The sequence below is a fragment of the Manis javanica genome, chromosome 8 (genome assembly GCF_040802235.1).
Source record: "Manis javanica isolate MJ-LG chromosome 8, MJ_LKY, whole genome shotgun sequence".
NCBI classification, from domain to species: Eukaryota; Metazoa; Chordata; class Mammalia; order Pholidota; family Manidae; genus Manis; species Manis javanica.
The window spans coordinates 119877258-119897976 of NC_133163.1; the positions used below are offsets into that span (position 1 = coordinate 119877258).

Below are 20719 nucleotides of genomic sequence, written 5' to 3' on the forward strand. Positions count from 1 at the left end.
ACCCACCCGGAACCCACAGTGGGCACCCCGTGCACAGAGCCACACACGGACTCACACAGCTTGGCGAGGCACACTTGCTCGCAGACACAGGCTGAGCAGCTCAAAAAGATTAAAGTCTTGGGGGACGTGGGATCCACGCCACCCTTTAAGGTTTGTCATTGAAGGGTGAATAGCTCGAGAGCACAGAGCAGAAGGGACCCAGGGACACTGGGCAGCCTGGGGGCTGCTGTGAGGGCAGCAGGACTGACCTGCTCTAGGGACACGTTGTAATGCTGCAGGTGTGGCTGGTTGATCCCCTGGGGAGACAGTAAAGATTAAGAGGATCATAAACTGCGTCCTGAGTGAAATCTCCTCGAGCCAGAGCCACTGCTGTGAGAAGTTGGGGCAGTTCCTGAGTCCAGAGGGAGGAAACAGGAGGCAGGAAGAGAGAGGCAAAGAGAGAGGGAGACCCCCTGGGCAGGGAGAAGGAGAAGCAGAGATAGAGGAGACACTGGCACAAACAGAGAGGCAGAGGCTGGGCCCACCTCCGCACCCAGGAGGCTTCCCCTCAGGCAAAAAGGCAGAGACTGCCCTGGCAGCCCAGCACTGGGCCCTTGCAGCTGATGAGCTCCAACGTGGCTGCAGCTGCGCCAGCAGCTGTGGCTGCCTCCAGGAAGGAGTCCCCAGGCAGACGGGGCCTTGGGGAGGAGCCGACAGGTATGGCTTTCCTGGAGGTAGGGTCTGGGACACTGGGGAGTGAAGTGCAGGCCAGAGGTTTGCAGGGACCAAGGGCTGTGGGCAACATGAGGGACCTTGCTGGTGGACTCAGAGTCCTAGACACAGGGGGCCAGCAGAGCCTCCATAGACCAGCTGAGTGGATGGGGAAGGAAAGAAAAGAGAAGCAGCCTTAGGCTTTAGCAGCAGAGGTCCCCGAGACATGTTGTCAAAAATGTTCTTGTGGGATGAGAGCCTGAAGCCACCTGCAGAGAGGGGCAGTGGGAGGTGCAGAAGTGGCAGCAGAGACAGTACTCTGGTTGGCAAGAGGCCGAGAGGGGTGCAGCAGGGCAGAGGCTGGAGGGGTGGGGTGGGGTGGCTGATAAGGGAGACACTTTTGTCCAGACCTCGGGCCACATTTAGACACAGGAGTGGGCAGGAACCTGGGGACAGGGAAGGGGAATGAGTGGTGGAGGACCGGTGTCCCTGGGAAGGGGTACAGCCCCGCCCAGCCCTGCCCTGCCCCCAGGTGCAGGCCCCTCACTGCGGTGTCGCGTGTGCGGGGACAGCAGCAGCGGGAAGCACTACGGCATCTACGCCTGCAATGGCTGCAGCGGCTTCTTCAAGAGGAGCATAAGGAGGCGGCTCATCTACAGGTGAGCGAGGGCGGCCCACCCGGGAAGCCCCACCAGCTTCCTGCCCCTGGGGGTCCCTGGCAGGGATGGAGGGTGTTCAGGGAAGAAGGGGCTAGGGCCAGCATGTCCGGACGCTGCAGTCCAGGGTCTGGGCAGGACATGGACATCCTGGGGCTCCCTCTGCCTGCAGGTGCCAGGTCGGAGCAGGGATGTGCCCAGTGGACAAAGCCCACCGGAACCAGTGCCAGGCCTGCCGGCTGAAGAAGTGTCTGCAGGAGGGCATGAACCAGGATGGTGAGTCGGGATCCAGTCTGGAGAAGTGTGACAGAGGGGACGGGGGTGCATTCCCACTGGGCTCTTCTAACCCTGCCTGCCCCCCACAGCCGTGCAGAATGAGCGCCAGCCGCGGAGCATGACCCAGGTCCGCCCGGACAGTGTGGGGTCAGACAAGGAATTCCAGCTGGAGCCCCGGGGCACCTGCTTGGCCCTGGCAGGGCCCAGTCCACGGGGCCCCACCCCTGTTTCTGCAGCCAGAGCCCTGGGGCCCGGGGCCTGCACACCTCCAGGGCAACAGTACTTCATGGCCAGTCTTATAACAGCAGAAACCTGTGCTAAGCTGGAGCCTGAGGATGGTAAGTGGGAGGATGGCTAAGTTCCTGGGTCACAGAGGAGGTCACAGCTCCCGGTCTGTATCCTCACATTTGGAGCCCTGAGCAGGGGCTAATGTCACAACCCTGGCCTCCAACAGCTGATGAGAATATCGATGTCACCAGCAATGACCCCGAGTTCCCCTCATCCCCATACTCCTCTTCATCTCCCTGTGGCCTGGACAGCATCCATGAAACGTCAGCACGCCTGCTCTTCATGGCTGTCAAGTGGGCCAAGAACCTGCCCGTGTTCTCCGACCTGCCCTTCCGGGATCAGGTACACCTGTCGGGGGGTGGGGGGCGCATGAGTCAGCCAGGTGCAGGTGATGATTGTGGTGTGCAGGTGATGACTGGGGTGCACAGAGCTTGCAGATGGTGACCATTGGGGGTGCACATGTCTGATCAGTGATGGCTGGAGGTAATGTCTCAGGGTTGAGACTGTTGGAGGTCTCATATCTCTGGGCAGGGATGACGGGCAGGGAAGGCACCTGGGGGCCCACAGTGGCCAGGGTCACACAGGGACCAGGGAGTTGAAGTCAGTGCTCCTGGCTCCCTGGGGCTTCTTTCCTCCTGGACCAGCCCTCAGGTCCTGCAGATGCTCTGCACTTGACAGGAGAGTCTGCATCCCCGGAACAGCACGAGCAGGCGACTCCGGGTTCCCTTGGAGTGCAGATGCCTCTGACTTCGTGAAGGGTTTGAATTTCAGCCCAACCTCTTCACCTCTGTGATGCTGCTCTGGGCTTCTCCTGGGCAAGCAGACCTGTCATGATAAACTCGGGAAGAGGGGCACACTGGGGGTCTGAGCCCCTCGACAGTGGTTTGGATGGAGTAGCTCAGGGGGCAGGCCTAGTCTTCCCTGTACACTCAGCTTAGCGTGCTCATGGGAGTGTCTGGGAGGCGCTCCAACTTTCCCATTGAGGCTTTCCTGAATATTCCAGCTGTGGTTCTGGATGGAACCATTAGAGTGAGATCCAAGGCCGCTGGGCCACATGGTGCCAAATCCCCGAGCTCTTTGCCCCTGGCTGATGTCAGGTAGAGGTCAGGAGAACATTCTGGGCACCCGGGACCAGCCCTTCCTTTCCTCGGGCACCAGGAAGGTGGCGGAGGCTACAGGCTCAGCCAGAGATGCTGTGCATCGGCCATCACACCCACTCCCTCTCTGAGCACAGGTGATCCTGCTGGAAGAGGCGTGGAGTGAGCTCTTCCTCCTTGGAGCCATTCAGTGGTCTCTGCCTCTGGACAGCTCCCCGCTGCTGGCCCCAGCTGAGCTGTCTGCTGCTGGCCGCTCCCAGGGCCGCCTGGGGCTGGCCAGTGCCGAGGCTCGTGTCCTGCAGGAAACCGCCTCACGGTTCCGGGCACTGGCCGTGGACCCCACCGAGTTCGCCTGCATGAAGGCCCTGGTCCTCTTCAAACCAGGTAGCCGAGTCTTTGCCAAAACCTTAAAGAAAAGGGATTGGGGATGAAGAATGGAATTCCGGTGGCTTCCTTCTGCCTCTGGCTCTTCCTCCATAACCCCGCAGAGGCCCAGATACGTGCAGGCTTCTTCCTCGGCGGGCAGGAGGAGAGAGGGATGGGGCTGGGCACCCGCCCCCGGGGCCCCTGGCGGGCTGTGAGCGGAGCAGGGTGGGCTGGGAGGGCTCTAACTGCTTCTGCTTCTCTCCAGAAACTCGGGGCCTGAAGGACCCTGAGCATGTGGAGGCCTTACAGGACCAGTCCCAAGTGATGCTGAGCCAGCACAGCAAGGCCCAGCACCCCAGCCAGCCTGTGAGGTGACCTGATCGGCTGCCTGCGCGCCCATCTATCCTTCCAATCCTTCACTCCCTTGCTCACCTCTCTGACACCGTCTCAGGACTGCACCGATTAGCTCAAAGGTCTCAGTTCAACCAGCATGTATCCAAATGTATCCCACATCTGCTGTGTATGCCAGACACAGTGCCAGGCCCTGGGAATGGGCACCAAAAGGTGCATTAAGACAAAGTTGATGCCTTCCAGGGATGCCCAGCACAGTGATCACACCAAGATGAGAACTACCCTAGGCAGATATTGAGGGTTGCATGTATCTGAAGGAGACAGAGACCCACTGGGTACAAAGCAGAACTGAGGGGATTTTGAGAAGGCAGGATTGGACTTGGAAGGACAGGCAGAGGGGAGCCACTGGGCAATAGCCCAGCCCTGCCCGGGTTTGGGGGGCAGTAGCTGCAGGCTGGGAGTGTGGCTGGGGAGGGTGGGGGCAGGGGCCTGTGCTCTGGGTCAGCCCCACTTGGCCCAGCACCAGATACAATGGAGCCCCAGCAAGACTGGACCACACAGCCTCCAGGCATCTGTTGGCTATTTTAGACCAAATTATCTACATTTTATTAGGGCTCCCAGCAGTTCTTTCTGAAGAAGTAAGCTAACATGGGCAGCCTCAAATCACCTAATCTGATAAACTATCACAAGAAGAGGTAACTTCCTTTTCACAGAAGTCAAAGTATGCCAGGAATACACCGTGTTGTACAGAAAGATTTCTGCTGCTTATGAATATCGGGAGAACTGTTCCTAAAGGCCTGACATGGCGTCCTATGAATGGTCATCACAGACACCAGTGGTCCTCCTAGGCCAAGTTTCTATGGAGATCAGCTCCTGGAGACGTCTGGGCATAGGCTTTGTGTCAAATTTCAATATTCTTATTAAGATTTCCTATGTCACTTCTATAGTGGTCTAATGCCAACTACATGCAGAAGTGAGTGTGGAGAGAATGCTTTGAGATTCTCTAAGTCAGTGGATTTCAGTGTTTAAAAACTAATACTCAGGAAAAAGACAATTTCCATTATAACTCAGTATACACATAGATACCAGAAAGAAGTTCCAGCAGATAACAAAGTTCCACCTTCCCTTACTTTGTGTAGTCTACTTTGATATTTCTATTGCATTTTTTTTTTAGAGGCTAGTTATGACCCACTAAATTTAATTCCAGACCCACTAACTGATGCATTCCTGCAGTTTGACAAAGAATTTCTCCACCTGACTTTTATAGTTACCTCTTTCTAACATTCTTTAGACTGGAAAACAGAAGAAGAGAGGCACGGGGAGTGTGTGTGACCTCGGTTCAGCACATCCCCTTGGCACTGACAGGAGAAAGAAAGCCCTTGGGTTGGCCAACAAGTTCAGCAGATAATTGGGGGGTGGGGAAGGCTCCTCACAGAGCTCCGTGGAGGACGTTCAGGGTGGAGCTGCCCCACTTTGGAGTGGCCTCTGACGTTGGGTGCTGACCACAGCTGTCGGCGCTCCTTCCCAAAGAAGGTCTGACCCCTCCCTCTGTCCCTTGGGCCTTCCCCATCCGCCCTCTGCACCAGCGACCCCTTCCTTGGCAAATGGTTCTTATTACTACAATTACTTATTTTCTGGATGAGTTTCCCAGCTACAAAAATTACGCATCAACTTCAGAGCACTTCGCTAATGGTAACTCTATCATCCTAGGTGGTTTACAGAAGGGAATTATATTTTTATTCAAATACATATATAAAAATTACCATGGGGGCAGATGGGAGGGACAGCAAATAAAACACATAAATTATAATCATAATTATCATAGTCAAATATATGATTAACAACTCACATATATTAATATAAATAACTTCTCATTTTATAATCTTGACACATAATATTTATTCACTATTTTCATCACACTCCTCAACTGAACATATTGAACGGGGCCACCATGGGTTGGGGTAGGTGGCTGCAACCCCTCCAGTGAATGGGGACTTCCCTCAAAATTCATGCTTACCCACCCTGGGTACCTCTCTTCTCTCCCTTCCCCTCTGCCTTCCCTGGGGGCACCACCCCCAGGACTCCTGCTCAGAAACTGGTAAGAAGCCTGATGGTGGCCTCTCTCCCGTTCAGGTTTGGGAAATTACTTCTGCTCCTGCCTTCTTTGAGGTTCATCCCTTCTGAACGTGTTGAGCTCCTCTTTTTCCGCAAGACCATAGGGAATACTCCAATGGAGAAGCTCCTTTGTGATATGTTCAAAAACTAATGTAAATGGAAGGAAAATGGGTGCAGCCACTTGGAAAACAATCTTCTGGGGCTAAACATTTGCTGTGACCCAGCCATTCCACTTGTAGGTATGTGTACGGAGCAGAAATGTCCACCGCATATTCATAGCAGCTGTATTCATCATAATAGTCCCAAACTGTACACTGAGAGTAAAATCGATGAATACATTGTGGTTTATTCATATAATGAAAAACTAAAAAAGTGAACTCTGTGGCGTCTTACTACACTGATGGACAGTGACTGCAAGGGGGTATGGGGGGAACTCGATAATATGGGTGAATGTAATAAGCACATTGTTTTTCATATGAACCTTCATAAGAGTGTATATCAATGATTCCTTAATAAAAAATAAAAAACTTAAAAATTAAGAAAAAGTAGTGACGGCTCTGGGAGATGGCCAGTTAAATCGGAGGGCAAAACTCCATGCCTAAAATAAAGACTATGGGAACTGCTTTCTTCTGCAAAAAAAGAAGAAAAAGAGTGAACTACCAATACGTGTGACGACATGGATAAATCTCAGACATAAAAGTTGAAGGTACAAGTCCTGCTTACACAAAGCTCAGGAACAGGCGAGACCTGCCGATGGTGGTAGAAGTCGGAAGAGTGGGTACCTCTGGAGTGGGGGTCGGGTGGTCGGGAGGAGGCCCAAGGGGGCCTCTGGTATGCTAGAAATGTTCTTCATTTTGATCTGGGTGCTGGTTTCACAAATTCACTCATTCATAAAAATTAACTGAGCAGCGCACTTAATATTTGCATGCCTACTATCCCACGTTAGGCCTCAATACAAGAGTGAAAAACAAAAGCAGGAGACTGGATGTGGCCCAGGCTTCCCTTTGAGGACACTGCAAGAAGGAGCAGAGGGTCTCGAATCCCATCTAGATTCCCCTGTGAGTCAGTCTGGTGACACAAATTCAAGCCCAAACAATCTCCCGTGAGTCAACACCCCAGCTTCTCTCCAGACGGCATCCACCACCCCATGGCTTCTCGATCTCTCTCTTCCTTATCCTTCCTCACCCCTCCATGAACAAAGGTGAGTTACCAACAAAGGCAGCTATGGCCAGTTCTTGTGAGCAGGAATCACCATCACTTCTTAATTTCCTTATGGAAGATAAAGCTTAGACAAACCTCATACTTCTCAAAGACAGACCCAGAAGACCTAAACAGTAATAATACTAACAATTAGCATCTACCAGGCATTTTATATACCAGACAGTGGCCTGAACCATGAATGTGCATTGGTATTTAATCCTCAGGTGAATTTGGGGGTACAAATCATTCCCGTTTATAAATGCAAAAACTGAAGCTTAGGGCTCAGACTTTGGTGGTATCTACTTACCTCTGCGTACCTCTGGCACTGCCTCGTCCCCATACCCCTCCATGCCTGGAATTAGCTGAACAATTCTGTTGCGTTTTTTGTTTGAAATCAAGATGGAAAAGGTAATGTGAGAAATCTGTGCAATCCTAGGGGTTCTCTGCCCTTAGGCCTGTGTATGAATCCTAGCCGACATAAATATCCTGCCGTGATGGAGAAAGGACGGTTCTGAACACTCTGCTCTGTAAACAGTAGCTAGGCTGGTGCCCAGTGGAGCGTGTGGCAATCCTGCCGACCACAAACCCCTCCCACTGAAGCACTCCAACCACTTGAGACTCTCAATCTTCTGAAAGCATCAGACTTGCCTCAGTTATTCAGGTCATTTGATGTGTATGATGCCATCACCCTATCCAATTCCCTATCAAAAGTTTTATCCATAAGGTTTAAAGGACCATATATAGGAAGCCTGGGCAGAGGCACTTAGCTAAAAACATGCTGACATATGACCAGATAAGCCCTGCTGTGTCCCAGTCTTGAATTTGAGAACCTAAGACTACACAGGAAGCTGAAGCTCCGGGCTAGTGTCTGAGACGTGTGAACACAGCAGTTCTACACTGGGAAAGATTGTTTGGGATGGCCAGGGGAAGCCTTGGAGAATTAGAGGAGCTACATAAACTGGATTATCTGCTGTCAACCTGGCATTAATACCAGCCCCTACCCCCAACCTCCCGACCTCCATCTCAGATCTTGTCTTCGTTGCAGAGATGCCAGGGACTACATTTGCCAGGATCCCCTTCCCCTATGGTTTGCTAACAGAAGGAAGATTTGGAAGGTAAACGAGAAGCCATCATTCTCTGGAGGCAGTTGCAGCCAGTTGTGTGGGAAGATGGAGGAGATTTCACACAGCCTTCTTTGGTAGCTTCCAGACAAGCTTTTGAGAACTTTAGAACTTGGCTGAGATCCGTGTTGGCTTTCTCAACTGTCGGGTACTTCTCTGAGCTTTGTTTCCTTGATGTTTATGTCAAGTCCCCAATTCTTTGAGTGGCTTCTCTTTTCCTAATACAATATGGCTTTCTGTTGATCACAGGATTTACTCAACCTTCTGCAGTAAATCAGCTCCCCTGAAATCTAGATGGGTAACAGCTTCCACTGCAGTTAGGACTAGGAGAGGGGAGAAAGCTTTTTTGCCTTCAATGCATAAGTGCCTTTGGTTATGAAGCATATAGAGGTAGTCCCTGTGGGCCTATCTGGGCCTTTCAACCAGTTGTCAGATTTGTAAGACTCTTTCCCTACTTCACCCTTACGGGAATATTTTTAAAGGCAGATAAAAACTCAAAGATACCAAGAAGCACCCATTTAAATTATAAATATAATTTGATAGCAGAATCCAGATACTGTGGATGACTAGCCTCCATCTAGTAGACATCACTGGCTCTCCCCACTGGAAGCACTGCTCTACAGGTGCAAGGAGCTTTTGTTTTGTTCACCAATGTACTCCAAGCACCTCAGGCAGGTGGGTGTTGGGTATGTTTGTGGGATGCGTGGATAAAAGGCCACACAGAACTGGGAAGTGACAAAGACTTGGCAGACAGATATCATGTGTGTCTCATTTCCTTCCATTGGTGTGTCCCTGGCTCAAGATGCTGAACTGCTACCCAATCTAGGAGAAAGAACAAAATGTAAAAAATGAAAGCTCTGGTCTCTTTTTAACTCTTTACACCTTTCTGCTCTCATCTTCTCATTTGGAAAGGCTTCTTGTAGGATTGAGTAATCACAGAGGCAAGTTTTAAAAATGTGATATCTAGGTTTTCTTTGATCAATTAAGAAAATTTTAAGAAACACTTCACTACCATTTCTATGTAATGTCAATGTAATACAAAACTGTAAAGTTAATACATATGGGAATGATAGTTTCAGAATTTAAAATAAATAAATAGAAAAAATTTGATTAGGGGATAACTCGCTACATCAATTTCTTTGCCATTTCATCTTATACCTGGTTTGACATTCGGAAACCCCTGATCTCACCCAGTACCTAAGTGCAGCCGCCTTTTGTTAAGTGCTGGGGATCCAAGAGTCAGCAAGATGTTCCTTGCCTTGGGAAGTTTACATTAAACGGTTTTTTGATGCCACAAATATTGAGTTGTTCAGAACACAAGACATCTAACCCAATTTAAGGGGGAAGAGGAAATTTCCAAGTAGAACTGCCTTTTACACTGAGAACTAAAAGTTAGTAGGAGTTATCCAGAGAAGTATACTTGGAGAAAATTAACTTATTTCCAGACAGAAAAACTACATCCAGCAATGGCAAATGACTTTCCCAAAGTCATGCAGTAAAATGGCAGGACAAAATGACCAAAAAAACTAGGTTGGAATTCTCGGGCCCTCTATTAACAGGACATTACTGCTGCTTCATGGCCTTTCTTGGTGAGAATCCTAAATGCAGATTCATTGCCTTCGCCACCCACCTAGCTCTAAACTGATAAAGTCTTGACAGCTGGCAGCTAGCATCATTTACAGAAAACTAAGAGCTTGGATCTCCTGCATTTGAATTCAGTGGAGTTCCAATAACTACCACCTCTGCACTTTGTCAATCTGTGGCTCAATCCTTTTTTTACCAAACCAAATGGTCTAATAATAATCACTGCTGTTGTTAGGGCTGGGTTGGAGCGGGTTGACGTGGAAGCCACAATGGTCAGAAAACAAACCACACATATTGCTGTTTCTAGAAGCTTTGTTCTTTAATGAGCCATGGAATGATTTGTTCATCAAGCTGCTTTTGTGTAGCCACACAGTGCATATTTTGACTGACACAAACTGCACTTTATACAGATGATGTCTTGCTTGCTACCCCCCTTAAAAAAAACCCAAAAGGAAATTACAAAGTGCCTGTTGATTGCATCATGAATGTAATCAGTTCTATGGGTGAGATAAATCACTCTTCTTATAGAATTATTCTGTTAAACAGTAAAATGATATTATATTTCACAGGATATGTCCTTTTACAATACATAGTCTTTTAAAGATTTACACTCAGCATACTTATAAATTACTTTAAATCCATTAAAATAATATAATACTAATCTGTAGTCCACACCTTTCCCCTAGTGAATATAATTGCTTGGTTAAAAAGGTGCAACTTTTATATGACCTAAAAGGGCTGATAAATACCTATTAAGTATGGGTGGATAGCAAGGTGACAGCCCCTTTTGTGGGGCTTTTTTGAAAATAGTTTGAACCAAGAGACAAACAAGACCTAACAGACCCATCTCCACAATCATCATTTTGCTGTTACCCTTTAACACCAAATCAAATGTGGGAGTGGTTCCAGAGACAAGGGGTTAACATTATTTTAGGGGCATGGAGAGACAGAGGACTCCCACAAGTACCAAGGAATTTTACTACCAAGGATAGCACAGTGTCGGCAACAGCGCTGGCATGACGTAACACATTTGTCAACAGAGAATGACGCATGCCCCACGTCTAGCTCCCCGCTGAGAGGAGAGGAGAAAGGAGAAAGGAAGATGGGGAAAGCCATCTGGACTGTGTTTCTTTTAACAGTTAAAACTCTTTTAGTTTTGAACACATCCTGAGAATATTTCTTCTCTCTAGTTCACCAAAGTGCTTGTGAAAGGTATACATTCCTTAGTTACAGCTGAACTCCAAGGGCCACAGACACTGAAGTGGGCCTGCAGAACCTTGCTGGACCACCTCTTTTCAACATGCTTCTGGGACCCTCTCAGTTTGACATTGAAAACAATCCTATTGTGATAAACACAGAATCTCCAATAATTTCCCAGCAGGGCAATAGCTGTATCTGGTTTCCAAACATGAGAGGGTAGGGCTCTGGTATTCCACCCTGACCTCAGGTCTCCCTGTCTCTGCCACATGCACACTGGAAAGGCTGTATCTCCCTTTGTGTTATCAGAAGCCTAGAGTGGCAGAAAAATTAAAATGGCAGGAAGTACACAGAGCATTACAAAGTAAAGCATGTACCTCCCTGAATCCTCCCTGCATTTGCTGTTGAGGCAATCTGCTTCTGTGTGACATACAATGTGACCCTAAAATCACACTTCTCTCTTCCATTACATTTCCTATGATAAGGAATATGTTGGCTTTAATGTAGACAACTAGGCTTTGACTGGGGCTGGCGAAGTGTGAAATGAACAAGGCTTGACATTTTGGAGTACAGGTTCCAAATGTGGGGCTGCTCCAGTGCTGCCATGCAGATATTTTCTTTGAGGCATTTGAGGTCAAAGGAAACAACCACAGGAGAAGTGACAGGAACCCACACTGGACACACATTAAGGTTACACATCTTAATCACAAGTGATTATGATAGCGCATCACTTTGTGGTGACATAACTTTAACCACTGGAGAGGACCAATTAGCATGAGATGGAAGGAGATATAGTACTTGGTTCTTATAGTTTTAAGAGTATGGCTTTATCTCTATCAGGCCAACAATGCCTGTTATCCTATGAGAACAACAGCTTTCTTTCCTTCAAAGGGAGGGTCCTACACTTTGCTCTCCATTCTTACAACTGCGTGGATTTCTCCTCCCCATTACCCTCCATTCTGGCAGCTTGCTAAATGACTAGAAATCCACAAATCTAGCAACCAAAAAACAAATAGCAAAAACTTTTATTTAATTTTATCCAAATTCAGGTTTCAGGTCCCTGAGAAAAACTATAAAGTCTCTTAACACCCATCACTTAGTTCCTATAAAGTGACCTATATGAGTAGTTTTTTAACTGCCAAAAACTTTACAAAGAACAAAAAAAACCCCAAAAAATCCACAAAGATTTAGAAGGCAAAATATATGCCAAAATGTGTTTTCTCTGGGACAAAGGAAATTATTCAACAAGGGTAATCTCTTCTCTTGTATGGTCATCGAGCCCATGTTCTGGAACACAGGGAGAGAGTAGGCATCAGCACCCAGCACTCAACAGCACAGAAGGCCCAGCGCACAACGCGATCTCCCGGGACGCCGCGCAGCCTGTGCAGCCGGCCGTGGGGCCCTGGGGCCCCAGCAATCCCACTGTGACCAACCATGCTGAGGCGTTAGGTTTTCCTCCAGGAGATTCTGTGAAATTCAAATTCTAAAGGCTTTACACGTATTACTCTGCTCAAAACAGCACAAATAGGGTGGCAGGTGTTTGGAGGACATAAAATCTAAAATTTACTCAGTAACCATCATCATTCTGGGGACTTAAAAAAGTTCCTTTCCCTAGCTCATTTCTGAACCCAAACCAGGGAGAAGTAAGACTTCTGCTACCTTTAGCTGCCACTCAGAATGACGTTCCAAGTCTGACCTCTGGGACTCCACAGTAACCACTGAGGCAGTGGCATGAGGTTCAGTGTTGTGTAACAGGAGAGCCTGTGTCTTAACAAGTCTTAGTATTTCCATAACTTCGAATCATAGAAGTATGAAAAGAACAACCAAAATTCAGGTTACAGATGGTAAAGGCTCTTTTTAAGAACAGTGCAAGTGGTAGTTAGACAAATGCATTTAGCAACTTTAAAAATAAACATTTTCACATATCGCAAGAAAGAGTATCATGTTTCATTTTCCATATATTATAAATAGCAAAAACAGATTTCTAATCCCACAAATGCTAAGAAGCTTAAAATGCTATTACAACTCTGGTGCACAGAGACACTCAGGTGAAAAAGATGGTTTGATTTTTCCTTTAACCCAGGAATGAGTGGCTCTCACTCCCCTGTCCACTGGCCCCTAATTTGTGGAAAGAAATTCCACAGGGAGGAGGGAAGCATAAGGTTAAAAAGAAATCTGTGTACTATACATATATATTTACAGTAAACTTCAGTAACCAGAATATTAACAAAAATAGTTTCAAGTAGTCCTTGATTTTTTTTTCTCATCTATTTTAATACTGATGATCTGAGGAAAAAAAGATAAAAGTTGGAAGGGTCATATTAAAAACTCAAATATTTTTGGCAGCTTTCTGTAACACTTAATCATGCAGTGTTGTGTGTAAATGTTCAGTAGAAGGGATTCAATGGTCACACTATTTGACTGAGTTTGTGGTAGATACCCACCAGCAGATGAACAGGTTCATATGTGATCTTCGGTTTACTCTATGCAAAGAGAAAAGTATGGATGGATTAGGATGAAACCCTCATGTTTAGAGCTGATCCTGTCTCTGGGAGATTTAAAAAAAATTAGAGGAACCTGATCCCAGACCAGGAAATATGAGAACAGTATGGCTACCGAAACTTCAGCCCATGCAGCGCATTTGGCAGGAACTAAATAGGAGTTAAGCCAGCATCAATTACCATGACACTAAACATCAAAAAACCCCATGACTTTCTCTTCATTGTGTAACCAGATGTCTGAGAATCATGCTGCGATGGCTTAATGGAAACAACTGGTTTTTTACTTTCCCTAGAATATAACATGGAGTATTTTTCCAAAATCTTACAATAGGGTACTTAGACTTTTTGTTTATAAATCCTTGGAAAAAAATTATATTCTAACCCAGCTCCTAACTACCTCCAAATAAACCCAAACACTTTTGCCTGCATGGTGAAGAAAGATTTATGCTTTCTTCAAATGTCCGAAATCAGTGGGTTCCTCAGGCCCACAGTGTATCCCCGCCGAGTTCAACACCTGTGACTAGGAAGGGGAAAGAGGACAGAGAGGCAACTACAAAGACCTCCACAACTGACCCAAGTCCCCTGGGCCGGGGTGGCTTTGTTAAGTGGAATCTCTAGTCAATTAAAGCAGCCAAGGCACAGCCGGCACCATTCCCAGCAGTCTTCAAAGAGGCCCTTCCACTTCTGCCGAAGACCCAGGAATTCAGCACACCAGGCCTTAGTTGTATGCTTGCAGGGAAACGGGACCACAGGTGGGATGGATTATTGTGGATGAGGCGATGAGAAGCAGCCCCAAAGACGAGATGTGGTTTAAGACTCTGTGGCCATAAAAGGACACACAGCTGCCAGTTCAGACCATAAACTCATTTTTTCCAAAGAGAGTTAGCTGTTGGGTGGAGCTGCAGTCTGGGTCCACAGTTTTTCTGCGGCTAGACACCACTGTCCCCTCTGGAGTCTCTTTGGTTTTCTGAGGTGAGTTTTTCACATTCTTTAATTTTTGTTTTCCCTTTTCAGGGTTGAAGGTTCCTCTGCTGATGAATTGAGGCCTGTCTTCTAGGGGTTTGGTCTGGCCCGGCGGCCCTTCCATTCCCAGGGCCTCACCAGCTGAAACAGCTCGGTAGAATGGAGATTTGGAATAAATCTGAAATCGTTTTCTGGTCCCACGGGAAGATGCAGTGTTAGATGGACAAAGAGGAGACACCGAGGCGTCCGCTGAATCCCAAGAGTGTTGCTGCCTTTTCAGCTGCTTACCCAACCTGCTCAGCGGTTCAGACTTGCCAGCTGCCTTCAGGGAGCCCAGGGCTATGCTTTTCTCTAAAGCAAAAAGAGGCCAAAAGCTGTAAATGACAGTTCCCTCTAAAGCAAACCATCACGTGATGAATAGGTATCACTGTTTACATGTGAAATTGGGTGGGCTAAGATTTTGAGGGTCCAGGCTGACCTACTTTGTGCACAGTCATAACTTCAAGAAGAACTCCCCATCCATTTCTACATTTATCATTTCAGAATCAACCCCAAGGAAGTCTGGTTAACTTGCCATTAAGAGAGGCCTACAACTCACTGTCAGGATGTATAGTAAGCTTTACATCTCACAGCAGGGCACAACTTCTGCTACTCACCCTTAGAAAATGGACCACAGGTCAGTAAGACAACATGTATTGTGATTATTGGCTTTTCTCTGTGGTAAATATAGGAGAAAACACGAAATTACCCCAAAGAAGGCATTACATTGAAGGTTTGGCTAATGAACCACTTTATAAAGAAGCTTCATGAAGACTAGTATATTCCAACTCCTTAGGACTGTGCCACCTTTTCACATAAGGTCAAGGCATTCTTGAAACAGACTTCGTCTCAGCTTGGGATTCTTTATTCCTCCCTCTGTAAAACAAATCTGGAGTCTTTTGTTTAATATGTTCATTTACCTGATCTCTCAGAGATGGCACCTTCAGTCTCAATATTCAAATTTTCTGAGCTATCGGCAGTCCCAATGGAGGCCTCAGACTCAAGGGTTTCATCATCAGAGGCACGGGGTTCCAGGACAAGCATCTCAAATGTTAGCTCCTCCCTGTATGATACAATCAAGAAATCCACTAGCTTTTGGTAAGAAGTGGAAGAAGACAACAGGAAACAAGACTTTCCATGAAAGTCAGAAATTTAGGTAGCAAAACAGTCACGTTCCTTACTGTTCCCATCCCGGGTGGTGATAAGGACCTATAAGCCACAGTAACGGTGCAGGCTAAAGACAGCAAAGGCTGGGGCCTGTAATAGGGCTAAGGGCGAAGTGGGGAAGGATGCTGCTGCTGTAAGGTATTTTGGTAAAATGAACTCTGGGCTGATAATCAGGAGATCAGGGGTGCAAACTATTAACAATATGTCAGCAAAGTACTTTTTCCTCTCTCCGGACCTCAGCTTCCTCATCCTCAAAACAAACAGATTGAACTAGATGGTCTCTAAGATTCCTTCCAGCTCTCAAACTATTTTCCACAAAATTTACTAACTGGATACAGACTGTATTTTCTACTTTATCTAGAGAAACCTCTAAATGAAGTAAAACATTGATCTTTCTGTCCTCTGAAGCTTAGGCCATCTCTAACTTAAATTATACTCAACTCCTCTCATCAGTCACCCACATACCTCTCAGTATGTCCCCTCATTACCTGAAGTCTTTGGTACCTGGCTCCTAATCTTGCTTTCTCACTACTGCCTGATATCACCTTGATCTACTTCAAACAGTGTCTTTATGAAAGCTCACTTTAAGACCTGAAAACTGAAGTTCCTTTATGTCTGCAACTTCTAACATTTCCTCCACTTTATCTAGGCAACTTTCTCCAATGGGCAGATCCTAGAGTTTGTATTCCCTGGAAATACATCAGCCCTGAATCCAGTACTCCACTCTGTCCACAGCCTCCTCATCCTTCCAATTCTTACTCTCTTTTCCATCAAGTCTCCTCATTTTCAGAGCCCTCTTCACTTCTACTCTATCTAGTTTGAACCAGTCACCTGTCAGTACCTCTAATATAATCTCCTGAAAGGTAGTCTCACTAGCAGTTATAATTGTTATAAGCCAAGTGCACTCACACTTCTGAGAATGTGCCCATTCTTTTTTGTTTCTCTGGGAAGACTTTCCCATTCTTAACAAATCCCTATTCATCCTTCAATGCCTCGAATACCATTTTCATCAAAGCTGAGTTATGCCCTCTTTTCAGATCATTCTTATATCATATAATTAGCCCACGGTCAATAAACACCACTTCTACCTTAATGTTCTGCAGAGCTGAGACCTATCTGCTTTTTTAGATTGGCTAAATTCCAGAACCAATTTCAACAGGCAAAAAAATACTTTTAAAGACTCATAGCCCCTCATGGATCAAGCTCTCAGATATGGGATCCAGGGATCCTGGAATCCAGGAACAAAAATCCCCTTAAAACTTTAGAGTCATCATTGTCAACTGAACCAGTATACAGAACCTTTAGGGGGAACCAAGGGATGTTCAGATAATCCCCAAGATGCAGTGTTACCCACACCTGCTCCAGTGATAGTGGCTGTCACAGGGTTATTTATCTGTCCCTCTCCTAAACTCATCCGATTATTCTACCGAGTCTCTGAGCACCCTCTAGAGTTGCTGCCTTTCCCTGACCATCCAGTTCTGGCCCCATGGCAGTACTGATCTTCAGATAATAATCTTCCTTCATGGAATTCTGAATAATGCCCATTCTTGAAAGGGACTTTTTCTAAGGACTGAGAATCCTTATTCCTCCTTTTAGAGACAAATCTGTTCATCAGTGCCGCTCTCTGCCCTTTTAGGATCTTGGCTAAGGCTGCCCACCCTGCCCAGTGAGCCTCTCCAGGGTCATGACTATCATACCAGCTTTAGGTCTCTCTGCCACAGAGCTTCCTTTGCGGAGGTGATAGCTTTCACACTGTTACCTGAGTACAGGCCACATATCTTTGTCATCTCTGCATCCCTATCATCTGACACAGTCCTTGACAGATAGGAAATACTTAGCAAGTAAGGAAAAAGAAAGAAAAGAAGGAAGGAAATGAAAACAGGTAACAACTGGTTGCTCGCTTTCCCCCTGGAAACTCACTTCTCCTTCTGGAGGCTCTCGATCTGCTCCGCCAGCACTCGCTCCTCCTGCCGCATAGCTGCCTGCTGCTGTTCTGTGATGTCAGTCTCCACGGCTGCCTCACTAGTCAAGGTCTCTTCCGGGATGTCAGACACAGAGGGCAGCTGAGCAACAGCAGGAGAGGAAGCACCTGGATAGTTTCCTCGACGAAGACGCCCCTTTCCCTGCAAAGAAATACATGTTATAATGTAAATTGAGTGGCTGCATCGGTTTTATGTGGCCCATTGAGGATGACAAGCATTATTTGCATCTCATTGAGTGGCAGGAATCGTGAAAACGTTCTGCAAGGCCTGTGACATTTAGTGAGGTACCACTCATCAAACAAACTTAGGTTACACATTTCTGGCAAGAGCACTGGGAAATGGGTACTCCATGGGAGTGTACGAACACATTATTTACTGAGATGAGATTCTTTCAGTCTAAGCTGCATCCACTCCAAACTAAATATGCACATGTGGCTATTTAAACTTAATTAAAATTAAGTAAAAGTAACATTTAGTTCTGCCTTCATACCTGCTGTATCTCAAGTGCTCAGTACCCACAGGGAGCTTGTGACTACCCTGTTGAACAGTTCAGACATAGAGCATTTCCATCAACACAGAAAGTTCTGATGGAAAACACTACTCTGTAACTTTAGCCCTGAATGCACAATCTCTCTAGGAACACTACAGATACATGTCCTGAACTCAGTTTTATTTAAAAAAGAGTAATTTATATATCACAGGGTGCTAGTGAGAGATATTCTCTGAGAACAACTCAATAAACTTCTTTCTTGAGGTCAGAGTTCTCATTGCTTTTAAACTGGTCACCTTATATATGATATAATGGCAGCCTGGGTATTTCAGATTAAAGCTCCTTCTGCGAACAACTGGACCAAATGTAAAAACCCAACATATTCTTGAAGGTATGAGAGAGCTAACAAGGTAGACCAAGGAGAGGCTAGCCCAGATTTAGGGCTGATTTAAACTTAAGATGAGGTGGCTATAAGTCAAACTTTTGACAGACTACAGCAGGGGTCAGCAAACTATGGGCCAAATCTGGCCTTGCACTTGATTCTATAAATAAAATTTTACTGAAATACATTATGCTCATTAACTCATGCACTGTCTACAGCTCATCTGTATAACAATGGCTGGACTGATTGCTGCAACAGAGATTATATGGCCCACGAAGCCTAAAATATTTATTCTCTGGTCCTTTGTAGAAAAAGTTTGCCAACCCCTGGGGTAGAGAATAATTGGAGTGCAGACCCATGCCAGGGTGTGGACAGCTACCTGGTAAGAAAGACCTCCATGCCTGATGCTATAATCCCCAAGGTTTGTATCCTAGACACAAGGGCATATACTGAAATTATAATAGTCCTTCCAGACATTGCAGCCTAGCTTTAAGTTATCTGAATGATCCAAAACATTGCAATCCCCAAAACTGGATTAAAGTAATTCTAGCTTGCTAGTGTCCTAAGGCCTGGCAAAAAAAAATTAAAACACTATCTGGAGGAAAGTAACATAATCTCAGGCCTCAAAATATTTTTACAAATAATTTCTCAAATACTATTTCTGACACACAATCAAAGGTAACTAAGCACAAAAGGAGACAAGACAATGCAAATGAAAACCAGTAAAAAACAAAACAAAACCCAGAAGCCCTTAATGACCAAATATTGTAGCTATCAGACAGACTTAAAATAACCAAGCTAAAGGAAATAGAAAGACATAGTTGAATTAGGGAACTGGAAGTTAAGTCAGAAGAAAATACTGAAAAATCAAGCAGAGAAAACAACACCACAAATTTTTTTCTGGAAAAATCCAGAAAAGAAGGCAAAAGTTAGGGAGGACACAATAAAAAGATCTACTGAATGTAAAAAGAATAACAGCAGAAGAGACAGGTCCCGTAGAATACTGAAGAGATAATGGCAGAGCATTTTTCAAAACCAATGAAAGATATCCACCTATTGATTGAAGAAATCCTTCAACCTCTAAGAAGTCCATATATAGATGAAACGACTAAAAATTAAAGGCAAGAGAAAAAATTAAAAAGTCATAAAAAAAAGGTCAGCAAGAAAGAAGCATCCATTAAATGGCTTGATTTTCAACAGAAACAAGGCAAGGTAGAAAACAATAAATAGTATTTTCAAAGTGATGAAAAGAAAAAGTAACTGTCAACTTACAATTCTATACATAGCAAAATATCCCCCAAGAATGAAGCTGAAATAAAGAGATTTTCAGACAAACTAAGACAAGAGAATCTGTCATCAGCAGTCCTGTACTAAAGGAAATACTAAAGGGCAGACAGAGAATGACCAACAAAGAAAAGTCAGGGAAGGAAAAATGAAAAACAAAGAAAACCGTAAATATATGAGTAAATCTAAATGAATACTGACTGAATAAAACATAAGAGTAATGTGTTGGATTTAAAATACACAGATAATTCAAAACACAACAATAGCAACTGCATCATATAATAGCTAAAGCATATTAAAGTCCATGCATTATCTGGGAAAAAGATTAAAGTATCTATTAATTGACTTTGAAGATCGTAGATTTATGTTGTAATTTTTAGGTTAACTACTAAAAGAAAGTAAAAACATTTAAAACTTATAAACTAACAAAGAAAAAATGGAATAAAAAGTAGTCAAAACAAAAAGGCAGAAAAGAACAAAAAAGGCAAGAAAAGAAACATACATAAAGTGGGAAAAAATAAAAAGCAAATAAAGTAGATTTAAATACAAATATATCAGTGATTACATTAAATGTAAATAGAATAAGTGCTGTAGACTGAAGACTGTCAGATGGTATTAGAAAAAGAAAACCCAAATATATGAAGCTTACAAGAGACACATAAAACATAGAATTAAGAAAGGCTAAAAGTAAAAGGACAGGAATAAAAGATATACCATGTCTAATCAAAAAGAAAACTGGTGTAGCTACATTAACTCTAGACAAAGTAAACTTTAAGGTAAGAAAGGCTACCTGAGAGGAATATTTCACAATGATAGAAGTTCAAATTGCGAAGAAGATATATTTCCAAATTTGTAAGTTCCTAAGAAATGGTTTCAGAAGATTTCAAGTAAGAAATACTCAAAGAAATAGACAAAGCTATAATCAGCACAGAGAGTACAATTGTATACACATAAATTAGTAAAGTTATAG

The 20719-nt window shown here is 45.2% G+C and overlaps 2 protein-coding genes across 10 annotated transcripts in view; one reads left to right on the top strand and one right to left on the bottom strand.

Moving 5' to 3' along the window:
- Positions 1-241: 241 nt before the first annotated feature.
- On the top strand, positions 242-7126 carry NR2E3 (nuclear receptor subfamily 2 group E member 3). Its single transcript, XM_073212273.1, has 9 exons — positions 242-696; positions 1223-1349; positions 1519-1622; positions 1712-1960; positions 2077-2252; positions 3145-3391; positions 3639-3744; positions 5858-6545; positions 6786-7126. Exons 1-8 carry the CDS (start codon positions 603-605, stop codon positions 5988-5990), a joined length of 1236 nt encoding a protein of 411 aa, XP_073068374.1. The 5' UTR covers positions 242-602; the 3' UTR covers positions 5991-6545; positions 6786-7126.
- Positions 7127-10042: 2916 nt separating this feature from the next.
- MYO9A (myosin IXA) overlaps positions 10043-20719 on the bottom strand; it is a 365019-nt gene continuing 354342 nt past the window's right edge. For all 9 annotated transcript variants that reach the window (XM_073212119.1, XM_073212118.1, XM_073212123.1 and 6 more), the window contains 3 exons: positions 17532-17734; positions 15365-15507; positions 10043-14756 (listed from right to left, as the gene is read on the bottom strand). In XM_073212119.1, the coding sequence (XP_073068220.1) occupies positions 14293-14756; positions 15365-15507; positions 17532-17734 (810 nt within the window). In that variant the 3' untranslated portion in view covers positions 10043-14292. The remainder of the gene's footprint in view (positions 14757-15364; positions 15508-17531; positions 17735-20719) is intronic.

Coding starts and splice junctions, on each gene's coding strand:
- NR2E3 (XM_073212273.1), top strand. CDS start 603: ATGAGCTCCAACGTGGCTGCAGCTGCGCCAGCAGCTGTGGCTGCCTCC. Junction 697..1,222: donor CCTTGGGGAGGAGCCGACAG/GTATGGCTTTCC, acceptor CCCTGCCCCCAG/GTGCAGGCCCCTCACTGCGG. Junction 3,745..5,857: donor CACCCCAGCCAGCCTGTGAG/GTGACCTGATCG, acceptor TCTCCCGTTCAG/GTTTGGGAAATTACTTCTGC.